The sequence below is a fragment of the Nicotiana tomentosiformis genome, chromosome 2, assembly GCF_000390325.3.
Source record: "Nicotiana tomentosiformis chromosome 2, ASM39032v3, whole genome shotgun sequence".
In the NCBI taxonomy this organism is placed as follows: Eukaryota; Viridiplantae; Streptophyta; class Magnoliopsida; order Solanales; family Solanaceae; genus Nicotiana; species Nicotiana tomentosiformis.
In genome coordinates, this window is record NC_090813.1 from 186,361,455 (window position 1) to 186,383,062 (window position 21,608).

At 35.1% G+C, this 21,608-nt stretch overlaps 2 protein-coding genes across 4 annotated transcripts; both read right to left on the reverse strand.

The window, feature by feature from the left end:
- Positions 1-2,350: 2,350 nt before the first annotated feature.
- Positions 2,351-2,818, reverse strand: LOC138906254 (uncharacterized). The gene has a single exon (XM_070194786.1). It carries the CDS (start codon positions 2,816-2,818, stop codon positions 2,351-2,353), a length of 468 nt encoding a protein of 155 aa, XP_070050887.1.
- A 10,288-nt stretch (positions 2,819-13,106) lies between these two features.
- Positions 13,107-20,862, reverse strand: LOC104093126 (uncharacterized). 3 transcript variants are annotated; one of them, XM_009598838.4, is made up of 7 exons: positions 20,648-20,861; positions 18,801-18,881; positions 17,402-17,494; positions 16,843-16,962; positions 14,673-14,744; positions 13,941-14,018; positions 13,107-13,433 (listed from the first exon to the last, which is right to left on the reverse strand). In XM_009598838.4, exons 1-7 carry the CDS (start codon positions 20,816-20,818, stop codon positions 13,242-13,244), a joined length of 807 nt encoding a protein of 268 aa, XP_009597133.3. In that variant the 5' UTR covers positions 20,819-20,861; the 3' UTR covers positions 13,107-13,241. The 3 variants fall into 3 exon arrangements, with proteins under 3 accessions (XP_009597133.3, XP_070052522.1, XP_070052521.1); XM_070196421.1 differs by lacking the exon at positions 17,402-17,494 and having other exon boundaries at positions 20,648-20,862; XM_070196420.1 differs by lacking the exon at positions 18,801-18,881.
- Positions 20,863-21,608: the final 746 nt, after the last annotated feature.

The following is a 21,608-nucleotide window of genomic DNA, read 5'->3' on the forward strand; positions in this document are numbered from 1 at the left end:
TCCTGGTGAAATACTCCATGAATATAACAAAGAGTAATTGGGATATTGGATACCCTTGTATCAGTCTCATTTCCCCTTTAATGTTACCATACATTCCTCCATTTACAGCTATAGAGTAATGTACAGTTATAATTCAATTCATGACCCATTTAATGTATTTCTGAGGAAACTCCATGGCATGTAGCATCTCCTCTACAAACTCCCACCCCACTGTATCATATGCCTTTCTCAAATCTATTTTAACCAGGCAGCTACTAGTTGTATGTTTCTTGTTGTACAGCCTCACCAAGTCTTGGCATATGAGGATGTTTTGCACTATGTTTCTCCCAGCTACAAATGCACTTTGGTTGGGTGATATAATCTCTGGCAAGACCAGTTTCAACCTATTAGAAAGCATTTTGGACACTATTTTATAGATAGTGTTGCAACATGCAATTGGCCTGTAATCTCCCACTGTTTCTGCATGATCTGACTTAGGGATCAATGTGAGAACTATACTGTTCCATACTTTCAATAGTTTCCCTGCTCTGAAGAACTCCATAACCCCTGCTATCAAGTCTTCTTTGATGATTTCCCAGTAGTCTTTGAAGAACTGACCGCCATACCCATCTGGTCCTGGTGCCTTGTCCCCTACAATGTCCCATAAAGCTTTCTTTATCTCCTGAGTGCTAAAATCTGCTATCAACATTCTCCTTTGTTCAGCTGAAACCACATGCCCTTCTTTCACAGTTTCACTGCATACTCTTGTTTTGCTTGTGCATTTTATGCCTAGCAAGTTCTTGTAATACTCCACAAAAGCCTCAGCTATGTCAGGTGCTGTAGTTCTTGTGATGCCTTCACCATCTCTTATAGTAAATATTCTGTTGGAGTTCCTTCTAGCTTTAATCATGTTGTGGAAAAACTTAGTGTTCATGTCCCCTGCATTCAACCAATGCATTTTGCACTTCTGATGCAGGTATTTATTCCTTGCTTGTGTCCATCTCTGGCATTGCTTGGACAGCTGGTCTTCCTTCAGTATTAGTTCCAGCTTAGTAGGATCTCTCTGTAGGTCCTTTTGACATTCCTCAAGTTCCCTTTGTACCTGTATAGCTTTGCCTTCAACATCACTAAATTGGCATCTGTTTATTGCTTTGAGCACAGTCTTGAGTCTGTTGAGTTTCCCCACCAGTATGTACATGCATGTACCCTCTATATTCTTGTCCCAACTTTCCTTCACTTTTTGTTGAAAATTAGTAGCTTGGCTCCACATGTTATAGTATCTGAATCTGTGTTGATTCTGCTGAGGTCCATTATCCCAATTTATCAAAGCAGGACAATGGTCCATGAGACCCTCATTCCCAAAGTGCACCTCTGATCCTGGCAATGCACTCAACCACTCCCCATTTACCAAAACTCCGTCAATTCTGCTATAAACTCTGCTATTGTCCCCATGTTTATTGTTACATGTATAGAATGATCCAGAAGACCTGAGTTCTTTTAGTGAACACTTCCCCACACATTCTTTGAATTCCCTTGTCTCTGATACTGATACCAGTCTCCCCACTCTCTCATCTCTCTGTAGTACACAGTTGAAGTCCCCCATTACTGCTCATGGTCCTTGCATATTGCTGTATATTTGTTCTATTTCTTGTCATAAGCCTCTTCTTAAGCCGTGATCATTAAAATTATATACCACTGTTACTTGAAACTTGTACTGTGTTCCATCATGCAGTGCATTATCTGAGCAGACACCTTTGTGATGTTCACATGGAATATATATGGCTTCTATAGCACCTAAATTCTACCACTCGGATGGTGGCTTAGGTTTGTACTAAATGACCATCCATTACAAAGGTTAAGAGCAGCTGATGATGCTTTAGACCTCTTAACCTGTGTCTCCAGGAACCCAAATAGGCCAACTTTAGAGTTGTGCAGAAATAGATTCATCTCTTTCTGCTTGTCTTGCCTATTTAGGCCCCTGGCATTCCAGAATCCCATTTTATCCATTACGTGGAGGGTCTCCTCCTCCCCTCACATTACTTGATCCTATTCCATTTTTCATTTGTGCCTCTCTATTGCTTATGGCCTCCCCTGTTGTGCTTCTTTTGTATTATGTTCCTTGTCCCTATGTTATTGTACTATTGTTTTTCCTTTGTCCTTATGTTGTTCCAGTCTGTTTTCTCTTATTTACTACCCCTGATTGAGTTTCAATCTTCTCATGTTGCTCCTCCAAAGTAGCAAATGAGTTCCTCAGAGGAGTGGTAACTGGTTGCACTAGCACTTGCCTTGGCTTTCTCATCTCTTTCTGCAATATTTTCTTTCCTTCTCTTTGCATTTCATCTTGACTTTTGCCATTTATAGATTTCCCTTCTTATGCTGTCTCGTTCAGTTGGTTATTCATCTGTAGTTTCCTACAGTGTTCCTTTATGCGACCAAAGTTTCTGCAATGGTCGCACAGTGTTGGCTTCCACTCATACTCCACTGTCTGTTCAATTATTTGCCCTAACTCATTCTCAAACATTATTGTGTCTGTATATATTTTGTTTAATGGTACTTCAACCATCACCCTAGCATACATTAGTTTCTCTTTCCTTGTAGTTGCAGTATCAGCTTTCACAGGCTTTCCTACTAATCCTGCAATTTTGGCCAAAGCAGCTTGACCCCAATATTTGAGGTCTAATACCACTAGACGGATCCAGATTGGGACCGGTTCCACCATTATTTTGCTCATTTCCATACCTAGTTTCCATGGCTTCACCACCACTGGTTTCCTATCAAAGGTTTGAGTTCCCCCTTCAATTGCTTTGGTTCGTCCTTCTACACTGTGAAATCTTACCATAAAGACCCCTTTGTTAGTTTGAGCCACCTTATCCAACCATAAATGACTCCATATTCTCTTGAAGAACCCCTCTATTACTGTTAATAGGGGATTCGACCCCAGAACATAGCAAACTACCGTAGACTGCTAGTAGTCAATTTCCTCATGTACATCTGCCAAAGTAATTTTGACATTTGTGAAGGTTTTCCCTTCCCCTTCTAAGTCAAAGCCCTCATTCATTATCGCTTTTCCCACAACATTACTCCATGATTTAGAATTTAGGGTCTGAGCATTACATAGTCATTTTGGGATTTTTCTTCTTCTTCGACCTGGTCCGCCTATGAATTCTTCCCAAAACTCTGTGTATGTGTTTGGTTGCTTGTTCCCACTGAGTTTGTCAATTAATTGTTTTCCATTGGAGTCATCATTATTGACAACCCATCCATTGTTGTTTGCTTCAATTCCAGTGGCATTACTCCTTGTATCACATTCAAACTTTTAGTTTTCTTCGCATCCTCCGATTGGGGAATACCTTTTCTAGTAATATTCCCCTGTTGATTTATTGTTCCTCCTTGTCCTCGCCCTCCAGTCATTGTCTTCTTCGCCATTCAGCCTTAGATGAGAGAAGCTCCCATTCTAGAGAGAAGTCTGATTGGGGAATACCTTGCTCTTACTTAATTTTTTACATTTAGATGACTGCATATCAATTATCATATATATATATATATATATATATATATATATATATATATATATATATATATATATATATGGATATTCCTTGGCCTGGATTGGCCATATACAGTACTGAGTGACTGTGCGTGAGTTGTCATTTATATTTGGGCTGGATCTGCCCTATACAGTACCGTGTGACTGAGTGTGCTAAATATTGAGCGTGATGAGTGGAAATGTGAGACAGTGAGATTGAGTACTCTGAGAGTGTGAGTACATGAGTTCATCACTGTGCTGCATTGCATTAGACATGCATACTTGATATGTAGGCATATAGAAGTAGTTTTCCTCATGCCATCTAATAATGAAATTTCTTATTTGTCGTTAAAGATTTTGAGAAAAATCGCAGATTTCAGACTTACTCATTTGGTGATTTTGGCAAAAGATGTTAAGATTTACTGTTATACTTGAAAAAAATATATTTATTTTCCGAAATTGTATACGAGCTGAGAATTTATTTACTGAGTTATTTCTTATACCATCTTTATTATATTGTTATGAACTGTTGCTGGTTATTGGAGTTGGACTCTGACCTTTGTCCCAACTCGTCACTACTTTCAACCTAAGGTTAGGTTTGTTACTTATTAAGTACATGGGGTCGGTTGTACTCATACTACGCTTCTGCACCTTGCGTGCAGATGTTGGATGCTGATGTCGTTGTGCACGACGGGAGCTGGATTTGAAGATGTACCTGCGTTCCGGTCATAACTGCTTCTTGATCTTGATAGCTTTAGAATTTTAATCTGTTCCTATATATTTCAAACAGATGATATATTTTATTTCATACCAGTTTTGTAAATTCTAAATCTTAGAAACTCATGATTTGTACTACTAGTCTTTGGAGAGTTGTATAAAATTCAGTTATCTCATCTTTGATTCACATCAGTGTTATTATACTATGTTATTTTGTTAATTGTCTTACCTAGCGTGTTGGGTTAGGTGTCATCTCGACGGTTTGGATTTTAGGTTGTGGCATTCACATACACCCCCTTAGGGACTCAGTGTTACCCCGCCACTTTTTCTAAAATATGGGATTCGCCTAAACTCAGTTGACCGCTAGCTGAGGTTTTACCCAACCATTGTTCAAGGTTGCCCATGGAATGGCTCGGATACCAGATGTAACAGTCCAGCCCACTAGTGATATTGTCCGCTTTGGGCCAAGGCCTACACGACTTTAAAACGCGTCTTATATACCCAACATCTCTCCTGTATTTTGTTGATGTGATTCGTTTGGATGTCTTCTATGACTTAATTATAATTAATTAATTCAATTTTTAACCTCAATTTTATTAATTGACCATAGTAAACTATTCTAATTTGGTGTTAATATAGAATGTCAGTAAATATTTTCCTTGTAAAATTTTCTTAAGATTATTAAATTTTGTGCTCAATATCACATTGAGACACGTATAATTAAAGTACTAGTTGATAAGAATGTAATGATGTGATGTATCACCAAGGAAGGAAAGATCCAATGATTGTGAATATCTTTAATTTATACTAATAATAATAACGTTTCCCTTGTTAGTGAATTGAGTGACGACTTCATATTCTTATCAATCTTTTTGCAAACAAAACAACTAATAATTTATGGGCCATTTCCTATATGTGTCTATTTTTACTTTGTTCACTTCCATAAGTTATGGGCAATTTTATGGGACATCCATGGTTATATATACATACATATATGTATATATATGCAGAGACCTTCTACACAACTTTATCCTAAAAAATATTTTATTTTTTCTTCTTTTATTCTTATTTATTATTTTTATTTCCTTAGGATCAAAGTGGATCTATGAATACAAAATAAAATAAAAGGAACAAAAGAAGACGAAACTACAGCTTACACGGGCTTCCGCAATTTTGATGGAATTTAAACCTTCTAACATTTTGATTATTAATTGCAAGATCATAGAGTTGCAAAACTCAAAATGTAATTCCATTTTACTTCTTTTTCTTTAATAGTTTTCATGGGATTTTCTTTAACTATATATGAGTTTCATGTTTGAGATTTTTTTTTTATGTTCTCTCTTTTAAAAATTCCCAAGGAAATTTGTAGCCGCTATCATTTGGGTGTGTACTAGGTAACATGTTCATTGTGCATTAGATCGCAATTCACACAGGAGATGTAAATCGCACTAGGCATGTTTGGTGAGACGAGCTTTGACTAGGGATGCTGCTGATGAGGAAATCGATCCCAAGTCTCCCATGTGAGAAATCACTCCCCCAAACCAACTTAGTCAGCTCACCAAAAAGCTTCCTTTGGTCCCGTCAAGTTGCAATTTCCTTTATTTTTCCTTAGTTGAAATGGCTGCTACAAAATAGGCTTACATCATTAATTTATACATTTATGTTTTAATATAATGTATAATTATCATTAATTTTAAAAGATTCGATTTATAGGTTGACAAGATCAAAAGCATGTTAATTTCAACATGTCTAATCCTTTAGCTGCTTTGTGTTATAATTAAAAAAATTATCCCCTAGCAACAGAATTAACTGCTGTCTGTCTCCCCAATTAGTACTCATGAATTGGACACTTCAAAATAAATAAATACATTAAAAAATATATACAAAGAAATACAAAAGATCTTGTGCACCAGACTGCCGTATTTTTATATAGTATATAAACGTATAAGATTTATGACATTATCGGCGGAATTCGTCTTGTTGTAAAAAGTTACTTAAAAAAAACTCTACTTGGTTTGAATAATTATCTGCAATTACTTTTCGAATGACCCAACAGTGTAAATCTTAGTACAGTTCATACATAAAAGTTAAACCCATACTAAATTAGGAATCAAAATTATTCTTGATTTATTATCTGGCAAATTTTATGTAAAGCTTGAAGAATAAAATATGTTAAACAAATAATTGGCGTAACATTTCTAGGAATTAGCTAGGGAGCAAGGGGACAACAAGATTTCAGAATAAAAGGAGAAAGAAAAGGTTTGTACTGCATACTTTTTGACAAAATGTAAATAGAAAAGCTGCTTTTTTCTTTAACATCTTTTCCCTAAAATCAGATATTGTATCAATGAAGGTTGTTGCCTATACTTTATTCAAGAAGAAGCTTTGTGATATTTTCAACTCTTTGTTCTTTAGTGTCAAAGATTCTCTCTAAGGGCTTTGCATTTTTTTCTTCCTCCAGTGATGATGAAGCTTCCGGGGGCGGATGCACATTTGTCGAAGTGGTGTTAGGCGACATTGCTTTGTCAATTTTTTTTACTAAATATATATATCAATACTGTGAGGAAGCGGATAAGTAGGAAAAAATGACATCACTTACATAAATTGTCTCTTGATGCATTGGTTATGTACTTGATTTCGCTCTAAGAGGTTAGAGGTTCAAATCCAACTAGCACATCTCTTTTGCAAATATTTGAGAGAATCTATGTGGTTAAAAATTGTGATTGAATTAGAATTTAATTCATGACTTTTTCTAACTTAAAATCAATAGACTAAAGTTATTTCTTGTCTAGAAGTATGATAATTAAAGTTATTATTCTCATTCTTTTCTAAATTTCTTCGTCGAAAAGTATTCAAACTTGCTTATGTGTATTCCAGTTGTTTCACTGAGTACATACTAACTCACACTAGCACATGTACTAGATAACCATGTGAATCAAAGCTTAGATAAATGAAAAGAAATTACCTAGTCTTCTTTTTCAATTCATTTCTAACTAACCAAAATATGATTTACAATATATGAAGATATGACCCTTGACTTTAACTCAACCCCAAAAATTAGCTTACGAGAAAAGGATTGTTTAAGAACTGGAACTCGAGTGTGGATATATAAGTAAGTTTCGGAGCCCAATGTTGCGAAAAACACAAAACAAGAGATTAACCGGTGATATCAAGTGAATATATGACCCTTGGGTCTAATTCAACTTCTAAAGCTAACTTATAGGGAGGATTGTCCATAATCATATTTAAAAAATTCAATGGTGAAGCCAAAAATTCAATAAGGATGTTCAAATTTGAACACCCTTTATCGGTGAGCTATGCAAAGGTGTTCAAAATTTATTTTTTGATCAATAACAAGTAATATTTTATCTTATACACAATATAATTTTTGGTGTTCAGTTGATCATCCTTGGCCAAACATAACTTCGCCCTTGGAAAAAACCATGTCAAGCTTCCTGCCCACGAATGTGGTACTTGACACAACAAATTGTTTGTTGCAGGTTTTAATTGATTTGATAGTGATACAGTCAGACCTCTCTATAACAAAATCATCATATAATAATCATTCACTATAAAAGTTATACTTTTTTCGGAACCGATTTTTAATCGATTTTTATATTAAATTATAATATATGTCCTCTATAACAATACTTTATTATAGCAGTCAAAAAATATCTGAACAAATAAAATTATTATAAAGAGATTGGACGGTATATGTATGTATATTATAAACTCAAATGATATGGCAAAGGGTAGAAGGATACGTTAGTGTTACATTTTTTTCAAAGACAAGAGGATGGGATTGACACATAGATATTGGTGATGATGGCAAAGTAATAGTAGCAACAGCTGTCCTCGTACTGTTGATAATCATATGTTATGACACAATATTGACAATGACATAAGATTCTTTCCTTAAAACATAAAATTAAAGCATGCGTGTGTCCCAAGTTTAAGGTCACAAAACGTCCTAAATCAAACCATACTAATTAAAGCATATAGATATAATTAAGCCACGTGGATGTTGCCACCACAAATGTGCATACGACGATAGCGGATGCGAATTCAGAATTTACACTCGACAAATTTAGTCTTTAAAGTTTTTAATACTATTTTTATACTCGATGCGTCTATATGTGTTCCATGTCCCGGGTTTCAAGCTTTGTGACTCTGTCCTCCTTCGATCGTTAGTGATTTGAAATGTCATATGGAGATAATATGCTAAAATTAGAACGATACAAAAAAGATTAGCATGTCGTTACGCAAGGTAATGAGAATTTAATGTCAATAATTTTGAAACAATTTTGCTTTCTATTTGTGCAACAATGATGCATATTCAAGACCTCTAAAGTCAAATTCAAGGCAAACAATTAAAGTTATCTTCCTATGTTACTTGTTTAGTTCTTTAAATGGTTCAAGTTAAGAGAAGATTCTTGTATTAACGCATTTGACGCTCTATGATTAATTCTACCTCAAATATCTTGGAATTATGAATCATGACTAGACAAAATTAATTGCAACTCACGATCTAGGCCTATGGCACGTATTGTCCGTTTTGGGCTTAAGTCGCATGGATTTGTCTTCCAGGATATGTCACATCGAATCCCAAAAACACGCATACCATGTGAACTTATGTTATGCCTTATAAAACTCTTCACTTTCCTCTCTCATTTCGATGTGGGATTCGTCTAAGATGACATGTGTACCCCTTAGCCTAGAAGCGTGTCAGTCGTGCAGCACGCCCTCCGTCATGGGTGTATATATATATATATATATATATATATATATATATATATATATATATTGACGAGAGTATAGCAGAAGCAGCCAGCAATAATGTGCGTACGCCACAAGCAAAACATGATTAGTCACATTACATATAGTCATGACCCCCAGGGACACCAACTTAATTCTTACTGATTGTATACTACTATACATGCATATGAACATAACAACATTCTTATTTCATTTATAGAGATAGGAAGAGAGGCAGCATAGACCCACAATAGACATTACGGGTTCGATACGATTCAGTAATTTTGGCTCAAATTTTAATAGGTGTAAATAATAACCTTAGTAATTTTGGCTCAAATTTCAATAGTTAAATTCTTGATGTCCCTTTATATAGTCCCTAATTTTTCCTCTCATTTTGATGTAGAACTTGTCTAAATCAAGTTATAATACAAGTAGCTCCCTTTCGAGTTTGTATGTGGAATATACTGGGTATGTTGTCGTTGTTGTTGTAGCTCTCTTTCGAGTTCAACCGCCAGTAGTTCGTGAACTGTTAGGTCTTAATAATATCAGTTCAGAGTGAAAAAGCAGCATGTGGATTTTTCTATTTTCTCTAGTAAAAATAGACAGATTAGAGAGAGCAAGTACTGGAGTTGCTGTCAAGGATTTGCAAGAGACACCCTTTGTATTCATTCATTCATTTGGTAGGTCCATTATATATTCCAAAGAAAATGAAACTTGAACTACTACACAAGAAGTTAATTAGCATTTTACTAATTATGAGGTGAAGTTCCATAAAGACAAAATATTAATAATACAATCTCTTCACATTACACTTAATAATTAAAGGAGTGTTCTTTTTGTTTTTCACACTATTTGATACCCGTATTGTGATTTGACTAATTTGGTTTAGTGTCGTAAAGTACCATATATATTTGGAAGGTAAAATGCTCCAAAATAAAAATGATTCCATACCTTTCTCGAAGTCGAAATTTTTGGTTAAAGATGAAGTAGTACTTATCACTACACCACAATCTTTGTAGGTATAATTAAAGGAGTTATCTTGCGAAAAATCTTAGGAAATAGATTTTATTCATTTTATAAAGTTTGCTTAGGTGTATACCAAAAACAAATCATCGATATTAATATTATAAAGTTTCTGTCTTTTTAGCTATAATAATTAAACACAGAAAGGCAATTAAAGACCCCCACAAAGATATTTCACAAGTACTTGATCTTAATATAAATATTAAAAATTTAAGCAATTATGTATATTGGTTGTGTAAAGATATTTTTACATTATTAATGTAGTTTAAGTGATAGCAATTATATTTTTCCCAATAATGTGTGTGCGCGCGCTTAAATGTATATTTCAAAACCTACTCTCTCAGCTCATAACTTATTACAATGTCTAAGTTTTAGATTCGACCTCCACTTCAAAACTTTGCTTTTTCCTTATTTTTGGTTAACCATTCAGTATCCAAAAATACTGACCCGGCTAATCAAAATTCACGCTCGTAGGAAAAACTCTTTATTCCTAGGGCTCGAATTCGAGATATCCGCGGAAGGGATTCTAGATGTTCTACCACATCCCTTGATGGCACAGAATTTTGTTAATAGAATATAGTCTAAGGCTTCAAGGAAAACAAATCTCAGAATTTTTGCAATACAACAAGTCATCTTCTATTTCCAGATGGCACTCAAAATAAAGCAATCCGTTGTTGTAAATTTCTAAAATAATAATTATAGAAACTCATTATTAATTCCCTGATCAGCTAATTCTTGAAGCAATTATGACAAATGATTGATGTGTTTAAATTTAGAGAAAAAAGCCACATTTGTTGTTATATTATTCGAAATTGAGTAACTTTGCACTCCATTAAATTTGATCTAATTTTACCTCTCTTGTTACGAAATGGTCTTGTTTTTGCTCTTAATGGAGACCAATAAACTTAAATTATAGTTTTCTCAAAAATATGACAAGCAATATTCTTCCAACGTGCAACAATTTTCAAGTACTAACTTGTTTTTTAGTATATAAGAGCAACCTTTAAGTAGAAACTAAGACCATAAAGATTAATCAATTGTACCAAAAGATTCCGGTATAGCGGTAAAAATTTAATTAATATGCATATTTTTACGGTAAAAAATTAATTAATATGCATATTTTTACTTTAACTTGATGAAGTTAAAGTTAAAATACTGAATGGAGGTAAATATTTACTGTGATATAGCGATAAATGAAGTGACTATAAGAGATCAAGATTCCACTAAAGATAAAAAAATGCTAGATGATTTATTTTCTATCTGCCTAAACAAACTGAATTACTCAATAACTGTGTTAGTACCAGGTAATGAATACTCATTAGTGGTGAAGCAACATGGTCACAAGGGTGACCACCCGAAAAATTGCACTGTGTATATAGATAAAATATGACATTTTAGAGGTATATAACACATATTGAACACCCTTTGTCGGAAAAAAATTTTCACTTCTTTCAAGTTTTAATACTCTTGAAAAACTTTCTAGGTTCGCCACTGATACTCGTGAAATAGTCGAGTTGTGCACAACTAGAACACCGTTATCCAAAAAATACAAGGACCACAAAGATTAGTAGTGCAAGCAAAAAAATGAGAAATGTATACTTTTAGCCACTCCATAAAATAATAGCAGATAAAATATATATTTTTTTTTATGTGGGTATTATATACATATTACATACACTTTTTAGTAAGCGAATGAAATTAATTTCTCTCCACCGGATATTTTTGTATTTTACCCTGAAAAAAATTCGACTAGCGCATGTGCAGTCGTTATCATTTGCAATGGGAATGGAATGTTTATAATAATAATTAATATAACGAAGTATCTGAAGCACATATCCAACATTCCATTTGCAAATAAAGTATTAAAGGGTTTAATTAAATAAATAAGTTGGGTGAGTGGGCTTGAGTAAAAACTTTCTTGCAAGGCAGCATTTGGTATTAAAAATGCAGTACTCTTAAATAAACAAATAGATTTAGGAGATACAAGTGAGCTAGAAAAGACAGAAGCTAAGCAAGCTACACACACAATTTATATATGTATGTGTATATATATATATATATATATATATAAAAATTCCTCATTCAACGTATCAAAAAGAAGATTGTGATAAGTTCATATTCTCCAAATTTGACTTACGAATGTATGGTTAAGGAGAGGAGAGAAAGAAGGTAAACATGAGATTTTGCCTATAGGAGATTGGAGAATCTATGAAAGGACATCTACCGTTAAGATTACGAAGTAAAGAAAGTTCATTATGGAGAGAAATGCATTCACCAAGATAGTCTTGCTCGCTCCTGAACTCTGCGGCTCCTACATCAAATCCATCCTCCTCCGTAGTTCACGTTCATAGAGGGAGACTTCCCAAACGAAGACTCCAGGTCATTGAACGAACACAAGGCTTTAGCAAGCCACCCAATGTAGGACGAATTACCTCCCATCCGTTCTAGCTACTCCACATTGGCCTTAAAAGCGCCTACTTTTCTTTCTTTTTTGGGCTCTCACCTTGAGCGAATCTTATTCAAATAGGGATCTTGTCTTGCTTGTTGTGAGATAGGAAACTTCTGAAACATAAAGTAACAAGACCATAACCTCGTGCCCTAATCTTAAAAGGATTTCACAACAGAGTGAAACCGACATACACATAAATATGGTTTCCTCTTTCCATTCCCAAATACTGGCTTCCTCGTGCTTTTAAAGACACAAGTAACACAACCTTTCTTAAATTAAAACTTCCGATTACGCGATTAAGCAACCATAAACAACTCCTGCAGATATCAATTACCAAGAAAAATCGATAATCTTATTACTTTGTCTAGATACCCTTCAAGGCATTGTTCAACGAGCGATCATAGAGACAACTGGACACAGATAAAATTAACTTGCTTAGTAGTGTCTATAATTGGACAACTAGATCCATTGCTTAGGAGTAAACTGCTTCTGATAAAGAAGAAAGGACTTCATTTAGCTATGCAATTTTCTAGACATAAGTTCATATAAGAGGACCTTCAGTTGACGGACAGTAAAGATTCATATAGCCGACCACAACTTGCTTGGGATTGAGGCATAATTATTGTCATTGTAAGCTCATATCAGAAGGTATCATCATTGTATGAAATAATTTCAGAGATTTTTCTTCATTTTATTGATATGCTAGTTTTATATTCATGGTTCTTCAATACAAACATTGAGCTCTTGTCAACCTTCAAGTGAAATTAAATCAGATGAAGATTGATACCTCAGTTAATCTTTCACAACTTTAACAACTAAACCTGTGGGTGACTCAACAGTTTTGAGATGGCCCGAACCTAGCAAATCTCGGAGATGAAATCTCATATCAAGGGGAGAGAGTCGAAGGCGCTTCTTTTCCAGAGAAGCCATTGCCATCTCTTTGTACTTTCTACGGTTGAGAAAAGACATAAGCTCCTTCCTTCCCTGATATAAATTGCAGAATGCTAGTAAATCATAGTGGACGCTAACCGAAAATATTCATATAGAACGTCTGTTTGGTGTTTAAGGAAGTCATTTCCATGGAAAATATTTTCTGAAATGCTTTTTGGTGTTTAGTCGATAAGTGAGAAGTATATTCCGAAAGAAACATATATTAAAGATTAATAATATTAGCAAATCTGAGAGCACTTTGATAATATTAATAATGACGTCAAGGTGATAGTTCAAGTAATATGAGGTTAAAAAAAGTTAAGATAGTTGTATGGAAAATGACTTCCGTCCATAAGTGAGGGAAATCATTTTCCCCGTTTGATGGAAAATGTTTTTTTTTTTCCTGAAAAACTACTTCATGAAAATAAACAACAAACCCAGTGAAAAAAATTACTTCATGAAAATCACGGAAAAAAATGACTTGTCGTATCAAACACACCTACACAGACAATCATGAATCTAGATTGAATTTAGAATGGGAAGGAGAGGGAGATGTCAAACCTGCGATAGGCCCTTGAGAACTGATCCAATATTTGGAATTGCAAACCAGTACATGTTTGGATCAATAAGTTGCCGCGTCTTGGAGAAAAAATATAAGGAAAAACAAGAAATGAAACAGCATGAGAAAGGATTTGAATCAAAATTGGGATAGTAAAAGATATACCACTTCAATGTAAGATTAGATTATGCCAAATATAATTCTTTCAATTCAGCAGTTCTAACCCAATGAGAATCCTTTAGAAAAAGCACATAGAGGGACAGACTTTAGTGCTTTACAGAGGCTTGTAACAATTACAAAGGCAAAACACAAGTGCTAGTACTTAACACCTTTCACCTAGGGATATAGGCTACGCCATGCCTCCCACTATACTTTTGCTTTTGAAACAACAAGCATAGAGTTCAAGTCCAAGAAGCAGCAATAAGGGCTTTCACAAAGCTGATAAAACATGACCCTTGGCAGAAACTGGAAGAAGTGGCATCTTAATACCCGTGTTACATTCATAACTACGACATTCTGATTCAAGGTTCATCCTAGAGAATTCTTAATGGCACAAAGAGGTTTAATTATCATAAGAGTCGTAATCGGCATTCTAATTTGGCCGTTCTAGAAAACCAGTACAAAAACAAGTCAATATTTTGGATGCTGCAGCATTAAGGGTATAATAAAACAAATGCTGACATCATACAAGCAGCCCAACTTATATCACAATAAAGAATCAGAATCTAGCTTACCAAAAGTCCAGCATTAATCAAGAGGGAGATGTGTTCCTCCTTCACCTTGCCCCCCAATGACAGAAGCGAACACTACAGCCACCAGAAAAGAAAAAAGAAGTGAAAGTCATGAAAGATAAAGAACCAAAAATGTCATGTGCCTCCGCTTAAGCCTACACTTATATGTTATTATTTAACAATTAAATCATAAAATAAGTAGAGACCTTATAGAAAGAGTTTCTGCTCATATAAAGTAACCATTTTTTCTTGACAAAATTGATGCAAGCTACTTCATTCATCCATAAATATTTCACCAAGGTTCATTTAAGGAAAGTTTCATAGAAATCTATTCAGCATTTCAGCTTAAGAATAGAAACCATTTTTTACAAACCAAATATCGACACATTGGTGAGCAACCTCGGATGGATACAGTACAATACTCCCTCAATTAACATTCTGATACTCTGCTAAACTACATTATTGAATTTATTACACCATTCCTTGAGCATACTATCAGTAAACAGTTCTACAATTTTTCATTAACATACAAAATGTGCACGTGGCAATTCTGTCCCTTTCTTGGCTATAGAGAAGAATAGATTATCATCATTACCTCTTACGGCCTTCTGAGGAAAAGCACTATGAAGTGAAAATAAATCCTTTTCTAGACAAGAGACGGAAATTTCACACCTAATATGTCTAGATTGTTTGAACCAAGAAGTAACGGCTCGTCTCCATACACAGAAGTACAACCAGAGAGAATCGCAACCTCTCTATTAGCTTTGGCTTGGTTTACTTCTCATTATTTAGGGGAGAAACTCCATCTACATGAGTTACATGAAAGCCGATTATAGTCAGTCCCAACTCCCAAGCCTGGATAAAAAAGGACGTTACCATAGGTTGACAGCCAGTATAAATAATCTAACTCTGAAGAATCTTGAGGCCTCATAGGCTTCATATAGCAGGCACCAACTATTTGGATTGAGGTGCAGTTGATCGATACTGTTTGGGGGAGACAGAATAGTGAAGCTGATCCAGGTGTATTCCCTGATTTAGGCTTTTTCAAAATTTCAGTGTTTTATTCTTTTTTTGGTTGATAACCGAGAAATCCCAAGAGCCAATAGCGCACGGCTCAAAACAAGGTTGCACTTAAATACCGGGCTTTTGTCTGCAGTAGGGGCCGAACCCGTGACGTGTGCCTAACCTACATATCACGCATTGTGCTCTTACCACCAGACCAAAGCCCTCGGGGCAGTGTTACTTGTTAAACTACAAAGTAAAACCTAAAAAAGCATAAAACCACATGTCAGGATTATACATCAGCTTGCAAGCAAGAACAAGCCAATCTTTTGCCATCAAATAGTTCAAAAAATTAACTCAAAAAGAAAAACTCTAGTACAATACCATCAGAAATCTGAATACTCACTCACTCTCTGACAAACAGCAAAAAGTTAAGACTGGCAGAAGAATAAATTGCACATAGCATATATGTAGGCCCATATTAGAGAGGAGCATACTTCAGGAAAAACTGCATTAACATCTGTGGAAAGAATGCAACATTGCAAGGTAATTATGTCTTTATAGCAACTGTCAAGGCCATGCCCTAAAATAGAAATTACAGAAGGTTAGCAGATCAATCAACCATCACAAATTAAAAATTCAACATTACTACCAAGACTCCAGCTTTAAGCCAAAGCAATCACCAATACAAGAAAGGTGAAAAAAAACGAGAACTAAAAGAAGAAAATGAAAATGATCCAATCAATTCCACTTTTATTTGAAAATTTAGCAGAAAATACTTAGGAACAGTAAGCAACTAGACAGGAACCATTTGTGTGTGTGTGTGTGTGTGTGGGGGGGGGGGGGGGGGGGGCAATGAGGTATGAGGACAGAAATTGAGAAGAGGGCAAAATTTGACACACACTTTAAGAGAACAATATGATTTAAATAGAGCAATAGGTTATACGAGAATGAGTAATTTAGAAGGAACTTTTTCATAATAAATCAGCAGAAGTCTATAGGACCTACTCAAGCAGCGTAAAATAATTGGCTTATGAGGTGCTACAAGAAAAGGCCATGTTAAAAGACAATTTTTTGCAGCATATCAGTATGGAAAAGACCAGGTATGTTCACACATGTAAATTAAAAGAAATTTGATTCATCATAATATCACTCTGAGAAGATCACTCACAAGTTCATCATGTCCAATACTGGGATCTAGCTTTGAATGAATTACATGCTCCTTGAACCATTCAAAAACAGAAATGTCCTCCAGCTTCTGTGCTTCCAATCTTTTACTGACACGATCAATCTAAACAAGTATTTGAGGCAAGTTTTATTACCAGAAATTTCACTCACAAACAAAAGTACAAAACTGATGATCGATTAAAGATACCCATAAAATAACATAAGCAATAGACTCCACCAATAAGATGAAAATGATATAGTTACATAGGGGTGTCACAGAGATGCAGGTCGCACATGTACTTAGAAATTAAAGTTTCTTTGAGAAACTACATTAGAAAATACCAATAATTGGAAAACAAGAAGGACAAATGCAGAAAACAGTACCGTGTATCTCTTTATGGGGGGTGAGAAACTACACTAGAAAATAAGGAATAATTGGAAAACAAGAAGGACAAATGCAGAAAACAGTACCGTGTATCTCTTTATGGGGAGGGGAAGGGAAGGGTGGAGATGCATTTGAAATCAAGTGACACTTTGCCGAATGTAGAAGTTAAGCCACCAACCTGACTAAAGTAGTCATCCAAAAACATTATAGCATGATCGTCTTGTCCAGTATTTAATTTGAAAGTACGTATAACTCTTTCTCTCCTTAGTGACTGTGAGAGACAGATACCCAACACATCTTGTCAGCTGTTATCAGTTGGGTGCAATGCCCACAAATGGAAGAGAGTAATAATGTAAAAGAACACTTCAGAAGATGTAAAGTCGTGAGTAAATGGTCACAGAACACAAAATGAACTCTGAGAGCTATCCATGACAGACTCAAAATCCAGTGAAATCTCTGTACCCAGAAGATGCAATTCTACCAACTGCATTGGACCAAATTTTGTGCGAAAATAATCTTACATAAGGGAAAGATGACTTAAGAGCAAACTCATTATATCAGAAAATACAAATCTTTGACAGTTGACCAATAGTTTGAGTCAATAAAGCAAAACAAGTACAACAACAACAACAACAATGATCCAGTAAAATCCCACAAGTGGGGTCTGGGGAGGGTAATGTGTACGCAGACCTTACCTCTACCCCGAGGGGTAGAGAGGCTGTTTCCGATAGACCCTCGGCTCAAGAGAACGAAAAGAGACAATATATCAGTACCATCAACAAAAAACCATAGAAATAATAACAACATCACAAGAACCAGTAAATAGATGGAAAGCAAAAATAATAACCAGTAAATAAGACCCGACACTATGAAAACGGAAGAGTAGTGTAAACACAACATTGACCACTAGCAGTCTAAGACTAAATCCTATCAGCCTAGCCTCACACTGGTAGACTAAATATGCTCAACTACCTCCTAACCTACAACTTTAATACTCGACCTCCACCGCTTCCTATCGAGTGCCATGTCCTCGGAGATCTGAAGCCTCGCCATATCCCGCCTGATCACCTCTCCCCAATACTTCTTCGGCCGCCCTCTACCTCTCCTCGTACCCACCAACGCCAACCGCTCGCACCTCCTTACCGGGGCATCCAAGCTTCTCCTCTGTACGTGCCCGAACCATCTGAGCTTCGTTTCCCGAATAAAGCAAAACAAGTATTGTGGGAAATTTAGCAAATTATTTGTGGGACCCGGGTTAGGGAACAGTTAAATAGCAGTAGGGTAGGGAAAATGAGGTTAGGCTATTGTGCTGTGATGTTTCAGATTCCTCTCATCCCCTTCTTCTCTTGTTCCCTCCCCCTTTCTCTGATTCTGTCTTCTCACCTCCTTTTTATTCTGTATCTCTGGCTTCTCATCCCCTTCTTTAGCTATCTCTGTTATTGTTCTCCTATTTTACTTCATTGTAAGTTGGCTTTTAGTGATTAATCTAATTTTCTTTGAGCTCCAGCCTTGTGTTATCTGTGGAGATTAGTGTTTGCAACAAGTATTCTCAAAGTCTATTTCAGTCAAATTAATACCTCCAAGTCTCTGTCCACTTGTGTCCGGTCCTTTAAACTGCTGTACAACTGTGACCGCAAAATGAAAGGCTGAATTGTAACCTGAAAATATTCTCATACTTGAATGGTTGAGATATTATAGAACTCTAGAAGCGTACACTAACGCAAAAACGACTTGCAAAGCTTCAAAATGCAAATGAGTGGACTAGAAAAACAACCAGAAATATTGCATTCTTTCGTATGATATAAAATATTCTATAAGAAAATGACTGACCTCATAATATCACTTTTCATGGTTTGTCTATCTTAAGCCGCTAAAATGATTTCACCGGCAAATTTTTTTATCGAAGGGAATATAACTTACGCTCTTCCAGGTTGAAAGTCATTTTTCGTTACAACATCTCAGCTCCTATTACGTGCCACTTGTTCCACCCATTATCCACCCCTAACCCTTTGAAATTCTTCCTTTATGTCCAACCAAAAAGCCAAAAATTATTTTGTTACTAGTTCTTTATGTAATATATTTTATAAATTATTTTCCTAGAAACAGTAAATCAGGGACTTAACGCACTATAAGATTCTAAAACATAAGCTGTAAAAAATAAACTAGTAATAAAATAAGACATATATTAAAACGGAGGAAGTAACATTTCTTCCTTTATGTCCAACCAAAAAGCCAAAGATTATTTTCTTACTAGTTCTTCATGTAACATATTTTATAAATTACTTTCCTAGAAACAGTAAATCAGGGACTTAACCCACTATAAGATTCTAAAACATAATCTGTAAGGTCTACACTATGATGCTAGAATTAGCTTATGAGTTTCATAAAGTCCACAGCTGTCATAACTATGAAAAGGTCATTTAATCGAATCACAACATCATAATTTCTTCATATTCAATCTGCTACCTTTCATACCCTCAAACTTTGCCTTCAGCAGACTTGCTCTATTCAATCTGGCACATGCGTAGCTCTTAGTTCCTTCATTATAACTAGTCAGAAATATGACCATAACTCAAATTTAGGTCTCCCGTAGAAGAAAAAATTCAATCTTGCATAAAACTCTATATTACTAGTACAACGTCTGTTTTCCAGCATAAAACTCTTCATTACTAGTATATATCTGTATTACTAATACAACATTTAGTATCATATATAAAACTCCATGTAACTAACACCAGCATCACTTATGAGAGAATATATCATATGTGTATTTTATTATATGGACAAAGAATGTGGAATAAGAATATATGTACTAACAACGCATAGATAAGAGCACATAAAATGACAAAAATATCGTTAAAAAAAATTAAAAAAAAAACAACCTGGCTAACATTATACAGTACCTTATTAATAATTTTTATTGTCAAAAATGTTTAAACTAAAACTTGTATCAACTGTGTATATTAATTAGTAAATCTAATTTCTGCATAATCCTGTACGGCCCGTTTACTGGCTATAATATTTACATGCACCCTTATTATAGTATTGACGAATGGAGTATTCTCAAGCACCCTTTCGTATTTCAAATAGTATTTATTTACTTAGCTACTAATTATTTACTGCATAACAATCCATCTATTATAAATAGTCTGTGAAACAATTCATGGTATTAGGATTATTCATTGCATAGCAATCCCTCATTATACAACAACAACGACAATTATGCCTCAGTCCTGAACAATTTGAGTTCGGCTATACGAATCCTCACTTACCATATTTCTCCATTTAAATTAATTTCAAGCCAACATTATACTCTCTAATATAATTCCTATTAAATAGTTTGTGAACTATTTCACTAATTCTATCCATAATTATCAAAATGACAATGAAAAAAAAACAACAAAATAAAAAGTAAAATTTGGACCTTTTCAATGCGGGGAAACTGAGCAGACATCATGCGAAGAGCTACTAGTGTATCGCTGAAGTTGAAATTTTCCTCCAGTGTAAGAAACTGTGCGTCGTTAAGCTCTAATTCGGGTTCGGGTTCGTCGTCGCGTTGGCGTTTTCGGCTTGTTGATGGGCTCGTGTTCTCCATTGTTTTTTCCTTTTTGATATGAGGAGACGGCTTACAGCTTTGTAAAAGAAAATGTCCAAATATACCCCTTTACTAATGCTTCCTACGTCCCAAAAGATTTATTTTTAGTTCGGAAAAGGGGCCAAATATACCCATGTATTATGAGAAAAGGTTAAAATATACCCTTGTTATATTTTGAGTCTAAATATACTCATATCGTTATACTATTGGTTCGAATATACCCATATTCTATTATGTTTGTCCAAAGTGGACATCCAATCTTACGTGGCACTGACATTTGATGAGGTGGATGCCACATGGCTTGCCACCTTAGCGCCCCTAACCCATTTTACCCTGCCCTTCTGTTTTTTTCCACCACTAAAATTTTCTTCCCCTCCACCACTATTGCCACCATTACCGTTACCATGAAAAATATTGTATTCCAAATTTTAATCTTTTATATATGGATTAAGGTCGCTGAGGTGGCAAGTCATGTGGCATCCACCTCATCAAATGTCAGTGTCACGTAGGATTGGATATCCACTTTGGATAAACTTAATGGAAGAGAGGTATATTTGAACCAATAGTATTACGGCAAGGATATATTTGGACCAAAAGTATAACGAATGGTATATTTAAACCTTTTCTCATAGTACAGGGGTATAATTGGCCATTTGCCGTTTTTAGTTTCCAAGAAAATATTATATTTAAATTTTTAAAAGATAATTTAACTTTAAATTTGTTTACCCTTAATAAAATAAATTATGTCCACACAAAGATCTAAAGCTTTTAGACCATAAGTTATAAAAAA